Here is a 20740-nt window from a genome sequence, read left to right as displayed (position 1 = left end):
AATCCATGCTGTACGCCACATCTCCAGTATTGCCTTTTTTGAGCGGTGGTCACACCGTCTCCTGTATACGTGGCCGTGTGTGTGGGTATGCGTGCGTGTCTGTCTGTCTGTCTGTCTGTCTGTCTGTCTGTCTGTGTATGTAGCCTGCAATACCTTTTCTGACCACACATGTTAAGGGAGGGGCGCTGTTGTTCAAGCCAGACACACTCACACTCACACTCACGATCACATTCACACACGCACGCACGCACGCACACACACACACACACACACACACACACACACACACACACACACACACACACACACACACACACACACACACACACACACACGCACACACACACACACACACACACACACACACACACACACACAGCCTCCACCGCTCAGTTCACACAAGTGTGATTTTTAATGCTTCGTTTAGTGTGGTATCAAGTACTGAAAATAGCCGACCTCCAAGCTCAATGTGTCGTGAGCTTGGAGGTCTGCTATTTTAAATATTTATACTAAAAGGCCCTTTTAGAAATTTCAGCCCCTGCCTCTCTAACATTCTCTGCACGTCCCTGCTCAAGAAGCACCCTACAGCAAGCATGTCTATGGGGACCAATTGAACCAGTTTCAGAGAGCCCTGAAGTTTGTTCCATTTGTGTGGAGCAATGAATGAAAGCGCTCTTTCCTTGTTCGCTGTTCATTCGTGGACTGATTTATCTAATGTGTGTCTGTAACCGTGTCGAATGTCCAGTAATCTTTGGTTCTAAAAGCGAGGATAGATACAAAGGAAGCTTACCACACAAGGCCTTATAAATACATGAAATACAATGCTGCTCTGTACGAACTGCGAGAGATGTGCAATTCTTTACAGTTTGACTTTTGGAGCTGATCGGTGGAGTGCTTTTCGAGCTCGTTCAGGGACATTCTGTACATTGTTGTCAAGTGGAAACCTTGTTAAAAACCATTATTTCTCCTTTATTTATTCAGGGAAGCCCATTATTGAGAGCAAGCTCTCTTTTTCAAGGACGCCCTGATTACAGCATGCAATATGGAAACAAGTACAGTTATAAAATACAATTGGTACATAATGAAAATACATTCAATAACAAGCATTTGAACTACATGAAAACAGATCACAGGTGCAAATAAATATAGGCTTACGTGTAACGTGAATGAAAATAAAAACCTGGGTGTACCGAGGCTAGGTTACATGACACAGGTGCTGTCACGTGTAATGTGTCCTCAAGAACAGACACGTGCACACATAGACATCAAAGGGGGCTTGAGCCCCTTCCCTTTTACCCGTCTGTAAAAAGTGCCCTCTCCAGACCATGAATGCAGTTTTTACTATGGTGAAAGAAATGCAAATGCCCAAAAAAGGTAGCATTCAAGAGAATTGCCTTGTCCAAACTCTCCTGAATTGAATGCAGCATCTTATGTTGAAAGAATTGCCGTCACAGGGTAATCCATGCTGTACGCCACATCTCCAGTATTGCCTTTTTTAATGCTTCATTTAGTGTGGTATCAAGTACCGAAAATAGCCGAGTAAGCTGACCTCCAAGCTCGATGTGTTGTGAGCTTGGAGGTCTGCTATTTTAAATATTTATACCAGCCCCTGCCTCTCTAACATTCTCTGCACGTCCCTGCTCAAGAAGCACCCTACAGCATGTCTATGGGGACCAATTGAACCAGTTTCAGAGAGCCCTGAAGTTTGTTCTATTTGTGTGGAGCATAATGAATGAAAGCACTCTTTCCTTGTTCACTGTTCATTCGTGGACTGATTTATCTAATGTGTGTCTATAACCGTGTCGAATGTCCAGTAATCTTTGGTTCTAAAAGTGAGGATAGATACAAAGGAAGCTTACCACACAAGGCCTTATAAATACATGAAATACAATGCTGCTCTGTACGAACTGCGAGAGATGTGCAATTCTTTACAGTTTGACTTTTGGAGCTGATCGGTGGAGTGCTTTGCGAGCTCGTTCAGGGACATTCTGTACATATTGTTGTCAAGTGGAAACCTTGTTAAAAACCGTTACATTGTTTATTATTATTTTCAAAAATAAATTAAATTCTGAAAATAGCTGAAATATGGCTAACACGGACATGCATCGATGTAAAACAACCCTTAATTCACATTGTGCATGTGAAGTGTTAAAAAAGCGTCCCCCAATCATCAATACAACACTTAGCATCCATAATCTGAGTGGAACATTAGAATAGTATAATGTGGAGGGGAAAAGGGAGGAAAACAAAGTGCAAAGCCAAAGGTGTTTACTAATTATTGAAGGGGAAGGGGAAGTGGTTAAATGGTTAAATATCTAAAATAGACTAAAAATCACACCTGTGTGAACTGAGCGGTGGAGGCTGCGTGCATGTGTGCGTGCATGCATGTGTGTGAGTGTGCCTGGCCTGCTCAACAGCACCCCTACCTTAACGTGTGTGTGTTTGTGTGTGTGTGTGTGTGTGTGTGTGTGTGTGTGGTCAGCAACGGTATTGCAGGCTACATACAGACAGACACACATACACTCATAGCTACTACGTATAGGAGTGGTGTGACCACCGCTCAAAAACAGATAGACAATGATAATGGAGCTGTCGATGAAATGTATGAAAGGTTTCATCTGACTCTCAGCTAAGGGGTTGTTGACCTGAAAAACTTTGAAGACCCCTGCTATAGCCTATACTGTACATGTTCACTGAGGCACCATGCCTTCTTTCCAACATAGGTGAACTAAAGATGTTCAAAGAACAACTAACATGACTCGGTGGCTTTTATTTTATTTTATATATACTTGATGTTTATAACCACTTGAACCCCAGTATCCCAATTCAGGGGGGAAGGTTCACCAAAAATAGACAATATAAAAGCTCACAACACGTTGTGACGCGTTGTGAGCTTGCAGATCTGCTATTTTTGGTGAAGAGAGTTGACCGTAGATGGAAAAAGAACTCATCGAGTACAGTGCAAATCAGGACTGTTTTTTACTAAGCATAGAGAAGTGGTATTGATGTAGTGATATTGATGAATTCCAAATATTATCTAAGTATTCGGAGGCACCCCTGGACTGGCATCACGGCACACTAAACCTGGCGTAAACAAAGATAAATTGAATTCTGCAAGCGTTGCAAAGGGAAACGTGTTTCCCATTCTCCTGGAACCTGATAGTCCCCAAGGAGCTCACCTCACCTGGTTTAGTTTTATGCCCCTCAGGCCTGTTCTAAGAGGGTGTGTGTAAACACTCCCTCCCAACACAAAAAAAAAACTAGGATAGAAAGAGATCCTTAAAGTACAGTTATTGTGAAAACGGTTTGAGATGAAATTTCATCTGAAACGTTAACCCAGGAAGCTGTGAGGTGCAGATGGGGTCATGTCATCGGCCCTGCTCCCCCCTGGGATCTGCAGTATCATATCACATTCATATTGCTTTATGTGCCTTTTGGAACGGCTTGCTCTGCGTGAGAAGAACATACTGTACAGTACAGGCCCCTGCCAGCCCCCTTTTGGGCCCCTCCCTCCCTGTTGCGTATCTGTCACAATCAGAATCATAATCTTTACATTTGTATTATCACATCACAGGTTTACAGGTGTAAAGAAAGTGGGTGAAATTAGTTTGTGCGCAACAAGCTCCATTGTTTTTGTTGATTGCATATAAAGAGAAAGGGAAGAAAGAAGAAGGAGAAACGAGAGAGAGATCAATACAAACATTAATTTATCTACATATTTACAAATAGTATCTCTATCCGGTGTGGTAAGTCATCATCATCATCATCATCATCATCATCATCTTTATTCATACTCTGAGTCGGGAGTATAGTTGAAGGTCAAGCCCTCATTTCCAATGTAGCCGAGGTTACAAAATAGACACAATCCAAATCCATTACATCCATTACATTACACTTTACAGATTAAATTACAGTCAATCAAAACAGAATAACTCAATTAAAATAGGTGCAACCATTTAGGACCATTGCTCTGAACTGACCAAATGATGGCACAGTCAGTTTGGCGTTGGGCCGCTGACGCACAATTTACAATTTAGGCATTTAGCAGACAATTTTAATCCAGAGCGATTTACAATAAGCAGGTAGCATTGTACATGAATACAATAAGAAAGATAATATGTCAATACATCAACAACAATACAACAAATGCATATAACAATCTAGCTTTCATGTATGGTCATCAAGGGTTGGCGAGTGTTACAGTAGTGCTATGGGTTTAGGTGGAGTCTGAGGTGAGTCTTCAGTTCACAGCGGAAGCTAGGGAGTGAGTCTGTATAGTTCTAATAGTGGGGTGCCTGGACACTCAGTCATTTCAAATTTGTGTTAAAGTTTATTTTTCACTTCCAATTTGTAGATTATGGTCTATAGAACAATTTTGGTTCGAGTGTCAAGACACCAGATTGAAGAAAAATATATTTTTTTACCCTATTAACACAAATAACCAAAATCAGAATTAAGATTTTTTTACATGTCTTAATTTTCCCACAATTGCTTGTGCAATATATTTATCTATTGCTATATCAAGTCAAAACTGTGTGACTGACGAATCAACTGGAGTCAAATATTTGTTTTGCATATTCTGATTTTTCACACAAATTAGACAATAACATGGTTATTACACTCAACATCAACAATACAGTTACATTTTAGCACCATTGGCTTTAACAACTACTAGAACAATATTTTAACAAAGAATACATATTCTAATCTAATATACAGTCTGCTCTGGTCTAGCTAGTTCTCACAAGTACATTTGCAAAGACGTGTGCATTTAAATTTTGCCTTCATGCAACTGCACCGAGTGCAGGTTGGCATACAGGGACTTTTACAAGTGCACTTCACATCAAGCTTCAATATGTCCTTGGCGAGGGGCAGAGTGGTCCAAATGGGAAGCAGCTTGCCGTCCTCTTCCTTCCACCCAAAATCAGTAGGACTGTGGACGGGCATCATGGAATGAATGAATGAATGAATGAATGAATGAATGAATGATTTAATTCATTAGTTGAATTTACATAGTACTACAATACACATATTGCAGATACATACATATGATATGGGCTGTTGTCCAGACGCTTGCTTGGAAGATGCTCCTATTCAGATGTTGATCCAACGCATCCCTAGTTGGGGGAATTCTCTCCATGTCCCTGGTTTTCTGCGAGAATTGTGCCATTCGGACACGATCAACATCATTGCCCTCATTTGAGTCGTCAGTGTACAACAGCCTACAGACAAAGTTTGCTGCCACTTCTTTCAGCCTTGGAGATGCTTTATATGGGGTGTCGACGAGGGTTGGAAATTTCTCCATGAGGAATGGCACTTTGTGCATCATCTTGCAGCAGGATCGCTTACCCTTGAATTTGAAAGACAATGTGCTGTCTGAGCCAGTGAATGCATGGAAGAGAGCCATGCCCTTGCATGTTGTCATGACCAGGTTTGTGGTGATGGTATTTAAGGAGATCATCCTAGTAGTCTTTCCAGCTTTGAAGGAGATCCAGATTTCCGCAGCCGGATTCAGAGCATGGATGTGATTGAAATTAGACAGAAGCACTACAACAACATCTGTGTCTCCAGTATGCACCATCCCAAGTGATAATGTTTGGAGGGCATGGTGAAGATGTACTAGGACACGAGTGTCAGCTTCCTCATGGTCTTCTTCCATTGGTGTACTGTTTCCAATGTGGTGGACTTGATCACCTGCAGTAATGTAAACTATATTGTGGTACAGTTAGAACAAATGTAACTGTAGTGTTGATGTTGAGTGTAATAACCATGTTATTGTCTAATTTGTGTGAAATATCAGAATATTCTAAACAAATATTTGACTCCAGTTGATTCCTCACACAGTATTGACTTGATATAGCAATAGAAAATATATATTACACAGCAATTGTGGGAAGATTAAGACATGTAAAAAAAATCTTAATTACGATTTTGGTTATTTGTGTTAATAGGGTAAAAAATATGTTTTTCTTCAATCTGGTGTCTTGACACTCAAACCAAAATTGTTCTATAGACCATAATCTACAAATTGGAAGTGAAAAATAAACTTTAACACGAATTGAAAATGAAAACAAAAAATTACATGTACAAGGAACCCCACTATAAGTGCAACAGGGAGTTTATTCCACAGTTTGGGGGCCAGGAGGGCGAACTGTCTAGGCCAAGTGGATTTTTAACAAAATATACGCAGGGTGCATTCCAGCAATAGCTTTAAATAAAATCACACCTAGTTTGAAGTGAGCAGTGCTATTTATGTTGTGATGTCATAGTGATAAAATTGTTATCTTCAATCGTGATTGGACGTTCAAAAAACATTGAGCTATTTGTTTCAGAATGTATAGGCCAGATCTAGGCCAGATGTAAGCCAGGTTTCAGAGCCTACATCTGGCCCGGAAATCTTTCATGATTGGACGTTTTGTGCACCTATTGCGAGGTGAGGGGTGCTATTTATGAGTTAATTTCATCAAGCGTCCAACTAGCCAATCACAACGTGTCCTGCGAACATTGGTCAACGGTGCACAAGAAACTTTGAGACGACCCTGACATTTTAGAACACGTTTCCCCAGACAAAACATTCTTTGTGAAAGGATGTAGGCCATACCTAGGCCTGATGTATTTTTGATGTAATTAAGCGTCCTGCCATTTGGCTAATTTGGGATGAGGCTTTTTGTGACAACCATTTGTGTCAGAATGTAGGCCAGATCTGTTTTTGAAGGCTGTGCTTCAATTTACTTAAGCATTTTAATGTGTTTTCCCTTTGGGCTCTGACCGGACAAAGCCAGATGTAGGAGCTATAGCTCCTGTTCCGGGAGCACTGCAAAAAAATATATAATAATAAGTACCAGTTTATCCCGCCTCTCAGAGGAATGGAAGTACCTGAGGTAAGACATAAAGGTTTGTTCAGTCATTCATTATGGTTCAGCTTGTCCTTTTAGCAGCTAGAATATGAAGCTTTAGCGTTAGTTTATGCAGGACACAAGAGTCTTGTTCACCTCAGCTGTCAGTCAGTTCCTTTTCCTATTCCTCATTCACAGCTCTGCTGGTCATTATGTCACACTGTATACTCCAGTCAGAACTCACGCTCTGTAAGGGAGGCTTCTTTAAATACGGCCTCCACCTTTTGATCAGAGTCTGGCATAGGCTCAAATACTTGTGATTTATGTCTGCTGATTCAAGCCAATATGTCAATGTACTGGCTATTGTACTGATATTGTATCCCTATGGGGGTTTTGCTTATATAACGTTCCCCGATTTTGCCTATAGCAAGCTGCTTGGACAAAATAGGGAACATCTACGAAAGCGGAGCCGTTTAACGCCAAGTTTAACTGTTTTCCATATGTTGCAATAAATGGTTAATCTACTTTGACGTGAGTGTTCCTGGCTAAACTATGGTCTGACTCTGAGCCCATGTGCTCCCACAATGACATCATCATGTACATTAACTGTCAGGCAGAAACCTGCGTCTCCAAGTTTCACATTTGTATGTTTTTCATAAATTAAAGTCCTATACTTCATCATACAAAAGTGTCGCACAAATACAAAACTAACGGTTGCGGACAAGGTTTCCACTCGACGATATCCTTCACCACCCAGAATATTGTCTCAGACTCCTCTTGATTCATCGATAGACTCTGCACAGCAGACATATTAGAAAGGAACTGGGCCTCTTCCTTACTTCCTTCACAGGTCTTTTAAAATATGTTGTACAAAAGGAATGGCAGGCACGTGCATACATAGACATCAAAGGGGGCTTGAGCCCCTGCCCCTTTATTGTCCTGTAAAAAGTGCCCTCTCCAGACTATGAATGCAGTTTTCACTATGGTGAAAGAAATGCAAATGCACTCTTTCCATGCCATACGGCAGCATTCAAGAGAATTGCCTTGTCCAAACTCTCCTGAACTTGAATGCAGCGTCTTATGTTGAAAGTAATGCCCTCTCTGTGTAGAAAAAGTGTACTGTATGCCACATCTCCAGTATTGCCTTTTTTATGTTTAGTTTAGTGTGGTATCTGTGGTACTGAAAATAGCCAACCTCCAGCTGCGACGCGTTGTGAGCTTGGAGGTCTGCTATTTTCAATATTTTCACCAAAAGGCCCTTTTAGAAATGTCAGCCCCTGCCTCTCTAACATTCTCTGCACGTTCCTAAGGAATGGTTCCGTTTGTACACTCTCAGAGTTGCACACCCTTAAGGGGCCATTTGGAACCCCCTCACGGAACCCCACTGTGAGACCCACTGGGAGCCAACAGGCAACAATATCTGCACCCTGACTTTGTGAATGGAACGGAACCTTTATTAGTATCAAGACCTGTGAAGGAAGTATAAGGAAGAGGCTGTGCATCCTTTACACGTTGACAATCGCTCGCCGAAAATAGCCAATCTATAAATCCATAGATTAAATGGATGGGCCATTTTAGGCGTGTGACACCGTCGTGCGATGAGGTATACATTAAGCTTGGCGCACTTCGATCTGGCCCCCCGAATTCCCTCCCTTTCCTCTCTCTGTTGTCGTTGGACTTGGAAACGTCTGTGTACACTGTTTCCTGTCTGCCATGCTTGGACGACACACACACACACACACACACACACACACACACACACACACACACACACACACACACACACACACACACACACACACACACACACACCCCTTCCTCCTCCTCCTCTTCCTCTTCCGTCTCTGCCGTGGAGCTGCTGAGTTACATAAGGCTCCGAGTCTATAGGGGTCAAAGGGTCACACCGCTGTTGTCAGGGGAGACAGAAAACAGAGGGGCCTGCAGAGAGAGAGAGAGAGAGAGAGAGAGAGAGAGAGAGAGAGAGAGAGAGAGAGAGAGAGAGAGAGAGAGAGAGAGAGATGAAGAACAGATAGGACATGAAGGCATGAGGGCTGCCTACACCCCGTATACAAGAAAGAAAGAAAGAAAGAAAGAAAGAAAGAAAGAAAGAAAGAAGAGAAAGCAGAGATTATTACTTTGACTATATTAAATGTCATAGAAAATCCTAATATCATAACGTCTTTTTTGCATTCAGCCAGTGTGTGTGTGTGTGTGTGTGTGTGTGTGTGTGTGTGTGTGTGTGTGTGTGTGTGTGTATTTGTGTGTGTGAGAGAGACAGAGACAGACAAAGAGAGACGTTGATTTAGAAACAGCAGCATATGCTGAGAACATGAGAAAAAACTGAGAGAGAGAGAGAGAGAGAGAGAGAGAGAGAGAGAGAGAGAGAGAGAGAGAGAGAGAGAGCGAGAGAGAGAAAGAAAGAGAGAGAGAGAGAGAGAGAGAGAGAGAGAGAGAGAGAGAGAGAGAGAGAGAGAGAGAGAGAGTGTAGTAACTATGCAGTGTGTGAGTGTGTGCTCCACTAACCTACTTTACAGTAATCTGACTTCTAGCTGTTTCATAACATCACTGCCAGAGGAACATTGCATCACCAACCCCTACTTACTGTACTCACACTGTCCTGAACACTTACAGTACACACACATGCACACAGCGCATGCACGCGCGCGCACGCAAACACACACACACACACACACACACACACACACACACACACACACACACACACACACACACTGAATGCAAAAAAGTGGATGTTATTATTTACTATTACATTTAATAATAATATAGATATATAGTAAAATCAGACGTTATAATTTATTAATGAATAACCTCCCTTTTCTTTCTTTCTTTCTTTCTTTCTTTCTTTCTTTCTTTCTTTCTTTCTTTCTTTCTTCTGACCTTATGACATTTCATAATTCATACATCCCATTTAAAGGTTATTCTAAAAGGATAACACAGACCCAAGGGGGCTTGTTTCCATTGTGGTCCATTGTACTCAATATATCAGTAATATACATATAATAGCCTATACAATACTAAGCACTATACAAATAAAATGCAAAACACACTGGGATAAAGCTCACATCGTTACTATGAAGACGACAAGACGTTATTAAAAAGGGCTTGAAAACAGCTCAGATATAATAAGTGTGTCCACTTCAGCTAGTCTGTATATTTGCTACAGTAGCCTACATTTTCCATGCAACGTAAAGAAGCACTCATATTATGCTCTGGATCATAATGTCTGGATGTCACATACAGTTCCAAGCACCATAATTAGGAAGCTGCTATAAATATGCATCCAGAGAACATTATATCCAACCAAGCGCTTACCCTGCATTAAAACGTACAGGGCTCCAAATGGTGATGAGTGCTAGTGCACTGTCTATATATCTCTATCTCTGTCGGGTGGAAACCTGTTATGTCCCGAACTGTTACTTTTCAGGATTCAAATTCTAAATCTAGCAAAAGCAGCAGATCTACAAGCTCAAAACGTGTCGCTTCTTGCCTGCCTCTATATCGAGCTTGTGGATCTGCTTGATTGAATGAATACTTTATTATTAAAAGAAAAAGAAAAAAGAAAACACAGTAGGGGAGAGCGGGGTAAACTGAGACACCGGGTAAACTGAGACGCTCCATTTATCTTGGCAATGGAACACATTTGTGGCCATGTGACCATTATATTTTCAAGCCCCTTGAATTTCCCACTTGTCATGAAAAGAGAGACCTGATAGTGCTGTAGAAAACATGCTTTTTTCACAAAAATGTGTTTTTTGCATGTAAAAGTAAATTTTCTTGCTGTCAACATAATCAGCTGTTGTGTCAAAGCAAATTGATGCAGGGAGAACATTTTATATCATACATGTTGATGAACTACCAACTTATAAATCCATGTGATAGATGCTAGCTGAAGATTACCCTGAATTGATAAAAATATCCCTTTTCCCAAAATGTGGCTGTGGGGTAAAGTGAGACAATTGCTTCGGGGTAAAGTGAGACTATCCTTAACATGAAAGACAGGGAGAAAGCTGTAAAAACCTAATTAAAGGGTGTACCAAACTAGTCTCAATTGATTCTTATGTATTTTCCCCTGTAGAATCCATTTTTGATATATATTTCTTTGTATTGTGCATAATTAATGAGATAATTAGCATATTTGACTAAATATGCGAATTATTTCATTAGTTATGCACAATACAACAATATACTTTGCAGAAATAGATTCTACAGGAAGAATTACATAAGGATCAACTGAGGAAAGTTTGGTAAACCCTTCTATACATTTTTTATAGGGTTTTTAGTTTTTTCCTTCTGCCCATGTGTCACATTATTTGACACATGGGTGGAAATGACAGGACAAAGCCTATTAAAAGAATGTCTGCTATGTACATTTTTGTATTGCGCATATTTAACCCGGTTAACCGGGTTTTTGTGTTTTTATGGTAGTTTTAAAGTGAAAAAAGTGAGTGGATCACTTTACCCCGTTGATTTCTCTGGTCTGTCTCAGTTTACCCCGGTCCTGGGGTAAACTGAGACACAAGACCACTTTTTTTAAAACAATCATATTTTCTCTGCCTTTTGTCTTGAATATGTTCTGATAACTTCCATTGTTAGGAAACATCCCAAATTACTGGGAAATGTGTATATTTTTACTGATATATCTTTTAGTTCGCCTCTAGGGGAGAAAATGTAAAAAGTGTCTCAGTTTACCCCGCTCTCCCCTAAACTGCAGTTCAATACAAGGTCTGCTAAGAGGATTTTAAACCCAAGAAAGCCTACCGGTATATGGCTTGTTTCCAATTGGGGTCCTTTGGGGGAAAGACTAATATACAATACTTGCTTTTGTGTATGTAGATGCAGTAGGATCAAGTACGGCATTATACGAAAATAGGCTACACAAAAAGTTAGAATATGGAGCTATAGCTAGGAGGTTTCTGCCCGACAGCAACGATATATATATACAGTATATAGGCTATGTGTGCATATGTGTGTATGAATAGTTTATCGCCAAGCCAGGCATTTGGCTCAGGCTCATACAGATGGATTACCTCCTCCTCCGGCAACGACTCATTGCAACATGATCACCATGTTTGTCACATCGTCATATCACCTCATTTATTTACCACAACAACAAAGTCAACGAGAAAAACATTGTTTGATCTACACTGTAACCCACTTACAGTAAGTCCTGTTATATGGGTCAGTGACGTGACGCCCCAAAAAATGTGTTTTTAAAAAAACTTTAAATTGCAGGCATAAAAGTTATTTACTTTTGTTCTACTCACTCTCAACCTTATGGAAATACATTTTGTTTTTAGATATTTTATTGGAATCAGACTTTATTCAGCAGTTTGTTGTACTTATGCCTAAAATCGTCATATGGTGTGACATGAAAATAATTGTTCATAAAATGAAAATGGAGTACATCTTTCTTAAGTTACTCACTTTATCAAAGTCCTTTATCATAACTAACCAGTGATCCACTATAGTTTTTTGAAAATTAATTATATCTGTATGTTTTTTTCATAATCGACACTCTGTGTGAGGCCCATGTTCATGATCTTACAACATATTTTAAATGTATTCTGTCAAAACTTTCTCTAAAATTACACAAATATTTGTGACTCTTCCTGATAATATTCTCTATGTAATGCATAAACATTTTTTTGGTTTAATCATTAATAAAGGTATGATTTTTCACTATTTGGAATGTCACACCAAATGATTTAGTGTCACACCGTATGATCATATCTTCATGTGTCAAAGCAAACTGTGCTTAACCTACCTATTAGTGAGTACTGAACTTTACTGATTGATTAAACAATTACCCAGGATAACATGGCCTTAATATTTCTGAACAGGATATTATTGTAGGGCTTTAACATGGGATAAGAAAGAATTGTAGTAGTAGATGGATGATGAGGATGTGCACAGGAATGCTACACACACCTAAGTCTTCTGCCGGCCCACGGCAGAAGGATCCTAAAGAGACAATAAGGCGCATAGCCACACTTGGAGCCAAGGCAACATTTTATTAACACCAATTAGTGGAAACAGAACTCAGCATTCAGGTAAATTGCTTTTTTCCGAAGTCTCCTGAACTTGAACACAGCATTTTGTGTTGAACAAATGTAATTAGGAATCATGACATTACACCACATCTCCACAACTCCAAAAATAGCTGATCTACAAGCTCTCGCAGCACAACGTGTTGAGAGCTTGTAGATCAGCTATTTTCGCTAGTTTTGTCTCGGGTCCTACCTTAACACTGTCCACTGTCCAGTCCAGTGAGTGAAAGTACAAAAGTATTAGATCAGATTAGATTATACATTTAGACTGTATTGTACATCAGCCAGTCGTATTTGGTGAGGGTAGCAAACCGGCTGCCTTGTTGTGGTTCTGCTATGCCACAGACAACCTCCTGCTCTTCTTAGAAAATGCAGTCTCGCCCCTTTGGCTCCTCTCTCCTTGCTGGGTCATTGTTTAGTTTCTCCCTGTACTTTCTCGTTCTCTCAGCACTTGTCATTTTCCAGCTGACAAAAGAAAATGGAATGTATAGTTTAAGACAAAGAGAAAATATTGTTTAGATTGAAACAATATGTTAAGGTTTCTGTGAAGGGGTTTCTGCTCTGTCTGATGAATTTGAAGTATCACTGAATGAAGCTAAATTACATTTTATGTAAAAATGTTTAAAACAAATGTTTAAATGTACAAAAGAAACATGGAACTTTGTTATTTATTGTTATATCTGTAGTTAAATACAGTATAAATCATATGGTGTGACAATCAAGTCATATGGCGTGACAAGCAGACATGTCACACCATATGATTAAGTGTCACACCATATTACTGTTTTCTCCATTTAGGTTTACCTTGAGGCTACTATGTACACATTAGCATGCTAACAGCATGCTAGCTATAACAAAGCAGCCTAGATCTACATGGAAATATGACCAAAACTTCAAATAACTTAAGCTTTTTTAAAGAAAAGGTGTCACACCAAAAGACATCCAGAATGGTGAGTTTGTCAACGTTTCAACAAGATGGCATTTCATGAAAATGTTAAAATCATAACTCACCTCAGACACCTGTCTTGCAGTTGTGCTGGGAGTGCTGAATAGCCTTACAGAAGAAGGACCTCTCTAGCCAATAGGTGTCCAAATAATTGCCTGTTTAATTTTTCCAAACTAGTGTCACACCAAATGATTTTGGGTTGGGGGACAAAATGTTTTTGATCAGAAATGACTGAAAACATTATGCTTTGACTTTGAAAAGATATAGGCTCAAAATAGACATTTTTTTTAGCCTAAATTCATTTTCAAATGATTTTTAGCAATTCTTTTTCTTAGTTTTATTCAAGTTCCCACTTTGAGAAACAAGGTCAGGACAGTCACACCATATGAGTTTTGCCATGTTTGGTTGAAGATTCTGAAGAAATGAGGAATGAAATGTTTTAATCTTGAGTAAGTTCACATAAAGCTTAATGTCCTGCACAATATTCAGAAGGTTTTTGACAAATATATTTTTTATTTATACATGTTTGACACCGAGGACAGCGAAAACGTTACGTCACGTCACCCACCCATATACAGAAAGAAAGCTACAGTAAAATAGCTGATTTACAAGCTCTGCAGTGAAAATAAAACATCTACAAGCTCTTCTTCTAATTACACTCGTTTAAAACACATTTAAAATAGTTTGAAACATTTGGGAACATGTTTGAAACATTTGGGAACATGTTTGAAGGTTTGTTTTTACCAGTTGCGAACGGCTGGCCACATTTTTGTGGTATAGCAGAAGAACGTGTTTGACCCTTTCTTTGAGGTGACTCTCGGTTGAACGTGATCTGTGGCGCTGCCTCTGGTGTTGTAATTGTGGACATCCTTAACGTTTTTAAAGTATTTTGCCAGGTACATAGGTATCTTAGTGGTGTAGTGTATCTTGTACACCAGGCCCATTGCAAGTTGCTGTACTCTGTCATCTACTCTGAGCCACCCCACTCTTAACTGGTGAGTAGCGGTGAGGTGAGTCTGATAGGGAAGGTTAGATAGATTTATTATTAATCTATCTATCAAGCAGGGTTATGGCCCCCAGGACAAAAAAGGCAGTAAACTTGACCCTGGCAACTAAATATCTTGAAGAGAATAAACTTATCTACGAGTTCCAGTCTGGCTTCAGAGACTCCCATTCCACAGATATATGCCTCATCTATTTGAATGATTACATCAAACGTGAAATTCACGATGGCAAATATTGCGGCATGGTCATGCTGGACCTCCAGAAGGCATTTGACACCGTCGATCATTCTATTCTGATTGAAAAACTCAAAGCTATTGGTCTTGACAGCACAGCAGTGAGATGGCTGCACTCTTACTTGGTGGGGAGGGAACAGATGGTGGAAGTCAACGGAACCCTGCCCCCCCCCCCCCTCCCAGTAAACTGTGTACCTCAAGGGAGTATACTAGGACCACTGTTGTTCTTAATATACGTAAACGACATGTCATCTGCTTGTGACTGCAAACTGTTTCTGTTCGCGGACGACTCGGCTCTCCTAGTCTCAGGCAGAGACATATTGCAGGTTGAAAAGGCCCTTAACTGTGAACTAAACATGATCACCTGGCTCAATGACAACAGACTCTCAATTCACCTATAGGTAAAACTGAATGTATCCTCTTCGGATCTAGTCAGAAACTTAGCCTAGTTGAGAACTTCACAATTGGTGACACTGTGATAGAAAGAAAAAAATCAAACCTCGGTTCGAAGTGGAGCGGTGAATCTGTGTGTGTGTGTGTGTGTGTGTGTGTGTGTGTGTGTGTGTGTGTTTGTGCCTGCACAACAGCGCCCCTCCTTTAACTTGTGTGGCCACTCAAGGTATTGCCAGGCTACAGACATACCCAGCCAGCCAGCCAGCCAGCCAGCCAGCCAGCCACATAGCCAGCCAGCCACAGACATACCTGTCTATTGGGAGCGATTTCACCGCTCCAAAAACACATCTGCTACCTGGGTTGCATCCTGGAGGCTAACCTATCCAGTGAAAAAATTACTACCAAGGTAATCAATAAAGTCAATCAACGAATTAGTTTCTTGCAAAGGGTTGCCCCGCTGATCAATATTAAATCTCGAAAGACACTAGAGGTGCTCTTATTGGGCCCCTCATTGATTACGGAGTCCTTGTCTGGTATCGTGACGCCCCAGCTGCCTTAAAGTTAAAGCTCCAAACAGCCCAGAACAAACTAATTAGGGTTGTGCTTGGTCTTCCTCCTCAGACCCACCTTACCGATTATCACCACGAAAGCGTGGGGTGGCTCAAAGTAGCTGACAGAGTACAGCATCATGAAATGGGCCTGGTGTATAAGATACACTACACCTCCAAGATACCCATGTACCTGTCAAACTACTTCTTAAAGGTCAAGGATGTTCACAATCACAACATCAGAGGCAGCTCCACTAATCATCATCAACGTAGATTTAACACTAAACAAGGCTCTAACTCGTTCTCCTGCTATACCATCAACATGTGGAACGCCCTTCCACAAGCCTTAAAGGAGAGCAAATCCCTAGCCTCCTTCAAAACTGGTATGAAAAGTCACCTTCAGGCGGTTGCTACCCGTGACTTGTAAATAGACTAAGCCCCCATGCTCCCCCCACCCTTTTTTTCTGCCTTTGTATTTGATGTTATGCTTTTGAAACTGATATTATCCTAGATAAAGTACTATGTTCTGTCCGTCTGTCTTTCAATGTTATATGAGATACTTAAAGTGTGGTTCCTGTGGAAATAAGCCACAACTTTCTAGGATCTCCTTTTAGTTGACCTTGTACCAGTGATTTGTACTGTCATGAAACTGTACTTTTTTCTATTGCAAACTTCTAATAAATTCTTCAATCAATCAATCAAAAAGGCAGGACCTTAATTAGTTTGTTTAGGGCTTGTGGGGCGTCACGATACCATACGTGGACCTCCGTAGTCAAAGAGGGGCTGGATTATTGCACCAGCTATGGTCTTCAGTGTGTTGAAATTGACCATCGGGGGCTTCGTTGGTTGATTTTATTTATTACAGTCATCTTTTCGCTGGAAAGATTAGCTTCGAGGATACATCCTAAGTAGGATATTTTGTTTTTTCGTGTTATGACCTTGTCACCCACTTTGATTGTGAAGTTATCGACTTTTTTGAGGTTATGATTTGATCCAAAGAGGATGGACTCAGTTTTTCCCTGGTGAATTGATAATTTGTTGTCGTTAAGCCATGTGCAGATTTTACTTAATTCGCACACCACCACTTCATACAGTACACCTAGGATAATTTACTAAAGTAGGGTTTCGGTCACACACAACCTTCTTCAGGCATTTGTTACCATGAATTTAATGAACCAGTTAACATTATACTGTCAACGGCAAATCAACTGACTATGTCCTGGTGAAGAAATCCTACTGGGATTCACCCACAGTGTGGGGAGGGAGTTGGCTGCACGGTGTCAGGCATAATCGCCTATAACATTTTCACCAGGTCTTTTCGCGGGGCACTTTTGCCGTGGAGGTGAGTGTTTTCACCTAACCTATCTGGCCGTTTCACTGCCGTTGAAGAGCCATTTCGCCTAGCTGTCCATGGTTCCATATTCAGTTCAGAAAGTGACCATTTTGTTGAAGTGACCGTTTAGTATTTGTATTTTTTTTTTTACTGTATTACTTTTATTTCCGTTTATTAACGTTGACGAGCAATAAACTTTATGGAGCATAACCAGTGTGCAGACTCTACTTGTCCTTAGTTCATGATTCTGCTTGTCTAGCACCTGGGCCACGGATGTGCGTGCAATTCTCTTCATGCGTTTTTATAAACTGCGCCTATAAACGGATTGAAAGACCGGCAAAAAAGGGAGTCACAGAGTTGTTTGATTGATTGTAGGCTTAAGCGAAGGAGCGCCGACACAAAAATGTATTAAACAGTGACTGACGGGGGCTGTAGGTGGGTAAAACGGCATTCATTAGCTTTTATCAAACTACAATACAAGCCCAGCATTTCTTCTGTCTTTGCTGCGTGAGTGGTGCGCTCTTCAGAGGCGTCAATTGGGTATGGCAAGCTATGGCAGCTGTCATAACGTGCCTACAGGGGGACATAATAAAATGTACTTTTCATGGTGCCTGTTGCTAAGGTATGGCAACATGACTGGTGTCACACCAGTCATGTTGCCATACCTTAGCTTTTTTTTAACAGACGCCACTGGCGCTCTGAGCTGCCCACAGAGCACAGACTGTCTGTGCTCTCTGCATGCGCCTCAGAGAGGACGCACCAGAGAGAAATAACATTGTGCTTTAGGAGGACCGGGCTGACTTTTTGCCCTGTGCAAAGCCCTTAAGGATTCCAATAGTTCTTCTAACTTCTATCTGTATTAATGTGATTTCTATGGAGTGGCATTGCATAGGATAGCCGTCACCGTTGTTTGACAGGTAACACCACCCCACTGGCAAGCAAAGTCTGAGGGTAGGCAAAATGGCTCTTCAACAGCGGTGAATCGACCAGAACGGCCTGGTGAAAAGTCTCTCCTCCAAGGTGAAAAAGCCACGTGAAAAGACCAAATGCGTGTAGGCGAAATTGTTATAGGCGAAAGTGCTGGTGACCGGCTGCACAACCCAGTGCAGGTTGCTGCTGGCTGGCTGCACTATGGGGAGTTGGTTCAATACACTGCAGGTGCTGGCTGGCTGGCTGCAGTTTGGGGAGGGAGTTGTCTCAACAGTGCAGGTTGCTGCTGGCTGGCTGCCTCTCCATTACACAGCCATTCTGTCATCCATTAAAGTTGCAGTTTTCCACTCTTTAGGTTCCATTGTGTCTGGAACAGTAGTGTGTCCTTGCATCAGACAAAAGATGAGACCCCCTATGCACACGCATACACCTGTGTTTTTCCGACAACCATAGCCCTACACTCCTTATACGACAAATAGCTGAAATAGACGATCTACAAACTCACACCTCACACCTGCAGCTTTCTTTGAAACCTTTTGACAAATTTGGAAAAAAGCTTTTCGGTATGACAAAATGTTCATTTTCAACTCAAACAAAGAGTCTGCCATGCGTTGATTACGTATTCTACCCTTATTTATTTATTCTTTGAAATCAAATTAATCATTTTGTCATCATAAATGTGCATTTTACACATCAAAATCCTCAATGATAAATTAATGCAACTCGGAAAGTAAACATGGCCTAGGCCCTAGCCTATAAGTGAGGCGTGAAGCAACGCGTTGTGAGCTTGTAGATCTAATGTTTTCACAAGTTTAAGTCCTGGGCAAACGTCTAATTTCTCTTTTGGGTCTCGAGCTAAAAAGTTTGGGAACCACTGCTCCGGAAAGTGTTGATGGAATAAATCAATGCAATAGCATTTATGGTACACAGACAGGTTTCATAATGATTCTGTCTGTCAACAACCATCTGTGAACAAAAGGCAAAAAGAGATTCAAGAGAGAAACGCGTACACCTATATTCTGTAAATCATTTCCAGAAGGAGAAGGAAAAGAATATATTCGTCATCGTTCTATAGGTTCACAAGTCTCCTCCTTAAACTCGCTCCCGAGCGCGCGCTCTCCGCGCACTGGAGAGCGCCAGGGGGAGCGCGCACTCGGGAACGCACGCACGCGCGTACGGCACAGTGTGTGAGATCATGTGAGAGGGTCCACCACGCTCTGAGAGAGGAAAAGTAGGTTAGCAGGGTAGACTGAGCGGAAAGCAAAGCAGTGTGGGACCTACAGCCAGCACTGGTGCACTCACACACACAAGGAGGAGGGGGATCCAAAAAAAACTCCAAGCAACAGCAAGCACCGTGGGAGAGAGAGAACTCAGAGGACTGGAGCAACGCAAAAAGATATTTATTCCAAGAATTATATCATCTCCATGGTTTAACATGCGATCGAGGCGAGAGGCTTTATCCATTTTGATCTCTCCTTCTCCTGACTTTGTCGAACGATAAAAAAGGGAAATAATAACGCCTGTTTTGTCGGTTGGGTTCATTTTTTTGACGTGTTGTTTACCCACCGTTGGAGGGAAGTTTCTATATTCGGAACGCCAGTTGACACTGACTGACTGGCTCCAGTTGTCTTTTTGTTATTCGGTTGTATGAATGTTTAAACACATGTAGTCGAGTTCTTTTTTGGAAGTGTCATCTCAACAGAAGCTAAACAAAATGAGAGGTAAGTTGTGATAATAACGTAAGCTTGACTTGTGTTGTGTTATTTTGTGTTGTCTTGTGTGGAATGCACATGCGTTTTTTTGTGCGTCTTTTCCTCCCCCCCTGTTAATCCCTCATGAGTGGATTATAGCTGCCTGGAGCAGACAGACAGACAGACAGACAGACAGACAGACAGACAGACAGACAGACAGACAGACAGAGTAGACAGACAACATACATGCATTGCATGCACTAATATGCATGCAAGAGTGCAACCATGCCATGGTATGAAATCCAATTTGGCCAATGGATAATAATGCATATCCAGGGGGTTCCAAGCTATATTCTCCGATTGTTTATAGGACGGTGGAATCTTTACAGATCTGTAACTCATTCAGATGGTGTGCAAATGGAACCCAAACACTCTCAGAGTTATGCGGGTCCTAATTGGTCTTAACTTAAGTAATGCATGCATAGGATAAATGCAAAACAAAATAGTTTTAGAATAACTGCTGTATTATTAGTCAAACGCTGATGCATGTCAGTCAGTTTGGACTGGCAGAAGTGTCAGTCAGTCTCTGTGGCACCTGGCTGGGACTCTGCATCTGCACAGTGAAGAATTTCGGCTCCCGGGGATTCATTTGGAGTTATGCAATGTCGAGAGGAGAGGGAGGGGCGAGCACTGAGTTAGCTAAAAGTGTAATTATGTAATCAAGATATAATTTGGAATTTGGCGGGTGATTGCAACA

General features: G+C 41.1%; 2 protein-coding genes across 3 annotated transcripts in view; both read left to right on the top strand.

Annotated features, from left to right (window-relative positions):
- The window catches only part of LOC308285878 (histone H1-like), a gene marked incomplete at both ends in the record, with an annotated part of 500380 nt that overhangs the window by 211732 nt on the left and 267908 nt on the right, over positions 1-20740 (top strand). The window lies entirely within an intron of this gene.
- Positions 19543-20740, top strand: part of LOC308285869 (nuclear receptor ROR-beta-like) — a 22159-nt gene continuing 20961 nt past the window's right edge. The window contains exon 1 of the mRNA XM_080726757.1: positions 19543-20013. Coding sequence (XP_080582883.1) covers positions 20007-20013 — 7 coding nt within the window. The 5' untranslated portion in view covers positions 19543-20006. The remainder of the gene's footprint in view (positions 20014-20740) is intronic.

The sequence above is a fragment of the Nannobrachium achirus genome (genome assembly GCF_963921795.1).
Source record: "Nannobrachium achirus genome assembly, chromosome: 5".
Lineage (NCBI taxonomy): Eukaryota > Metazoa > Chordata > Actinopteri > Myctophiformes > Myctophidae > Nannobrachium > Nannobrachium achirus.
This window is presented reverse-complemented; position numbering and strand designations above follow the sequence as displayed.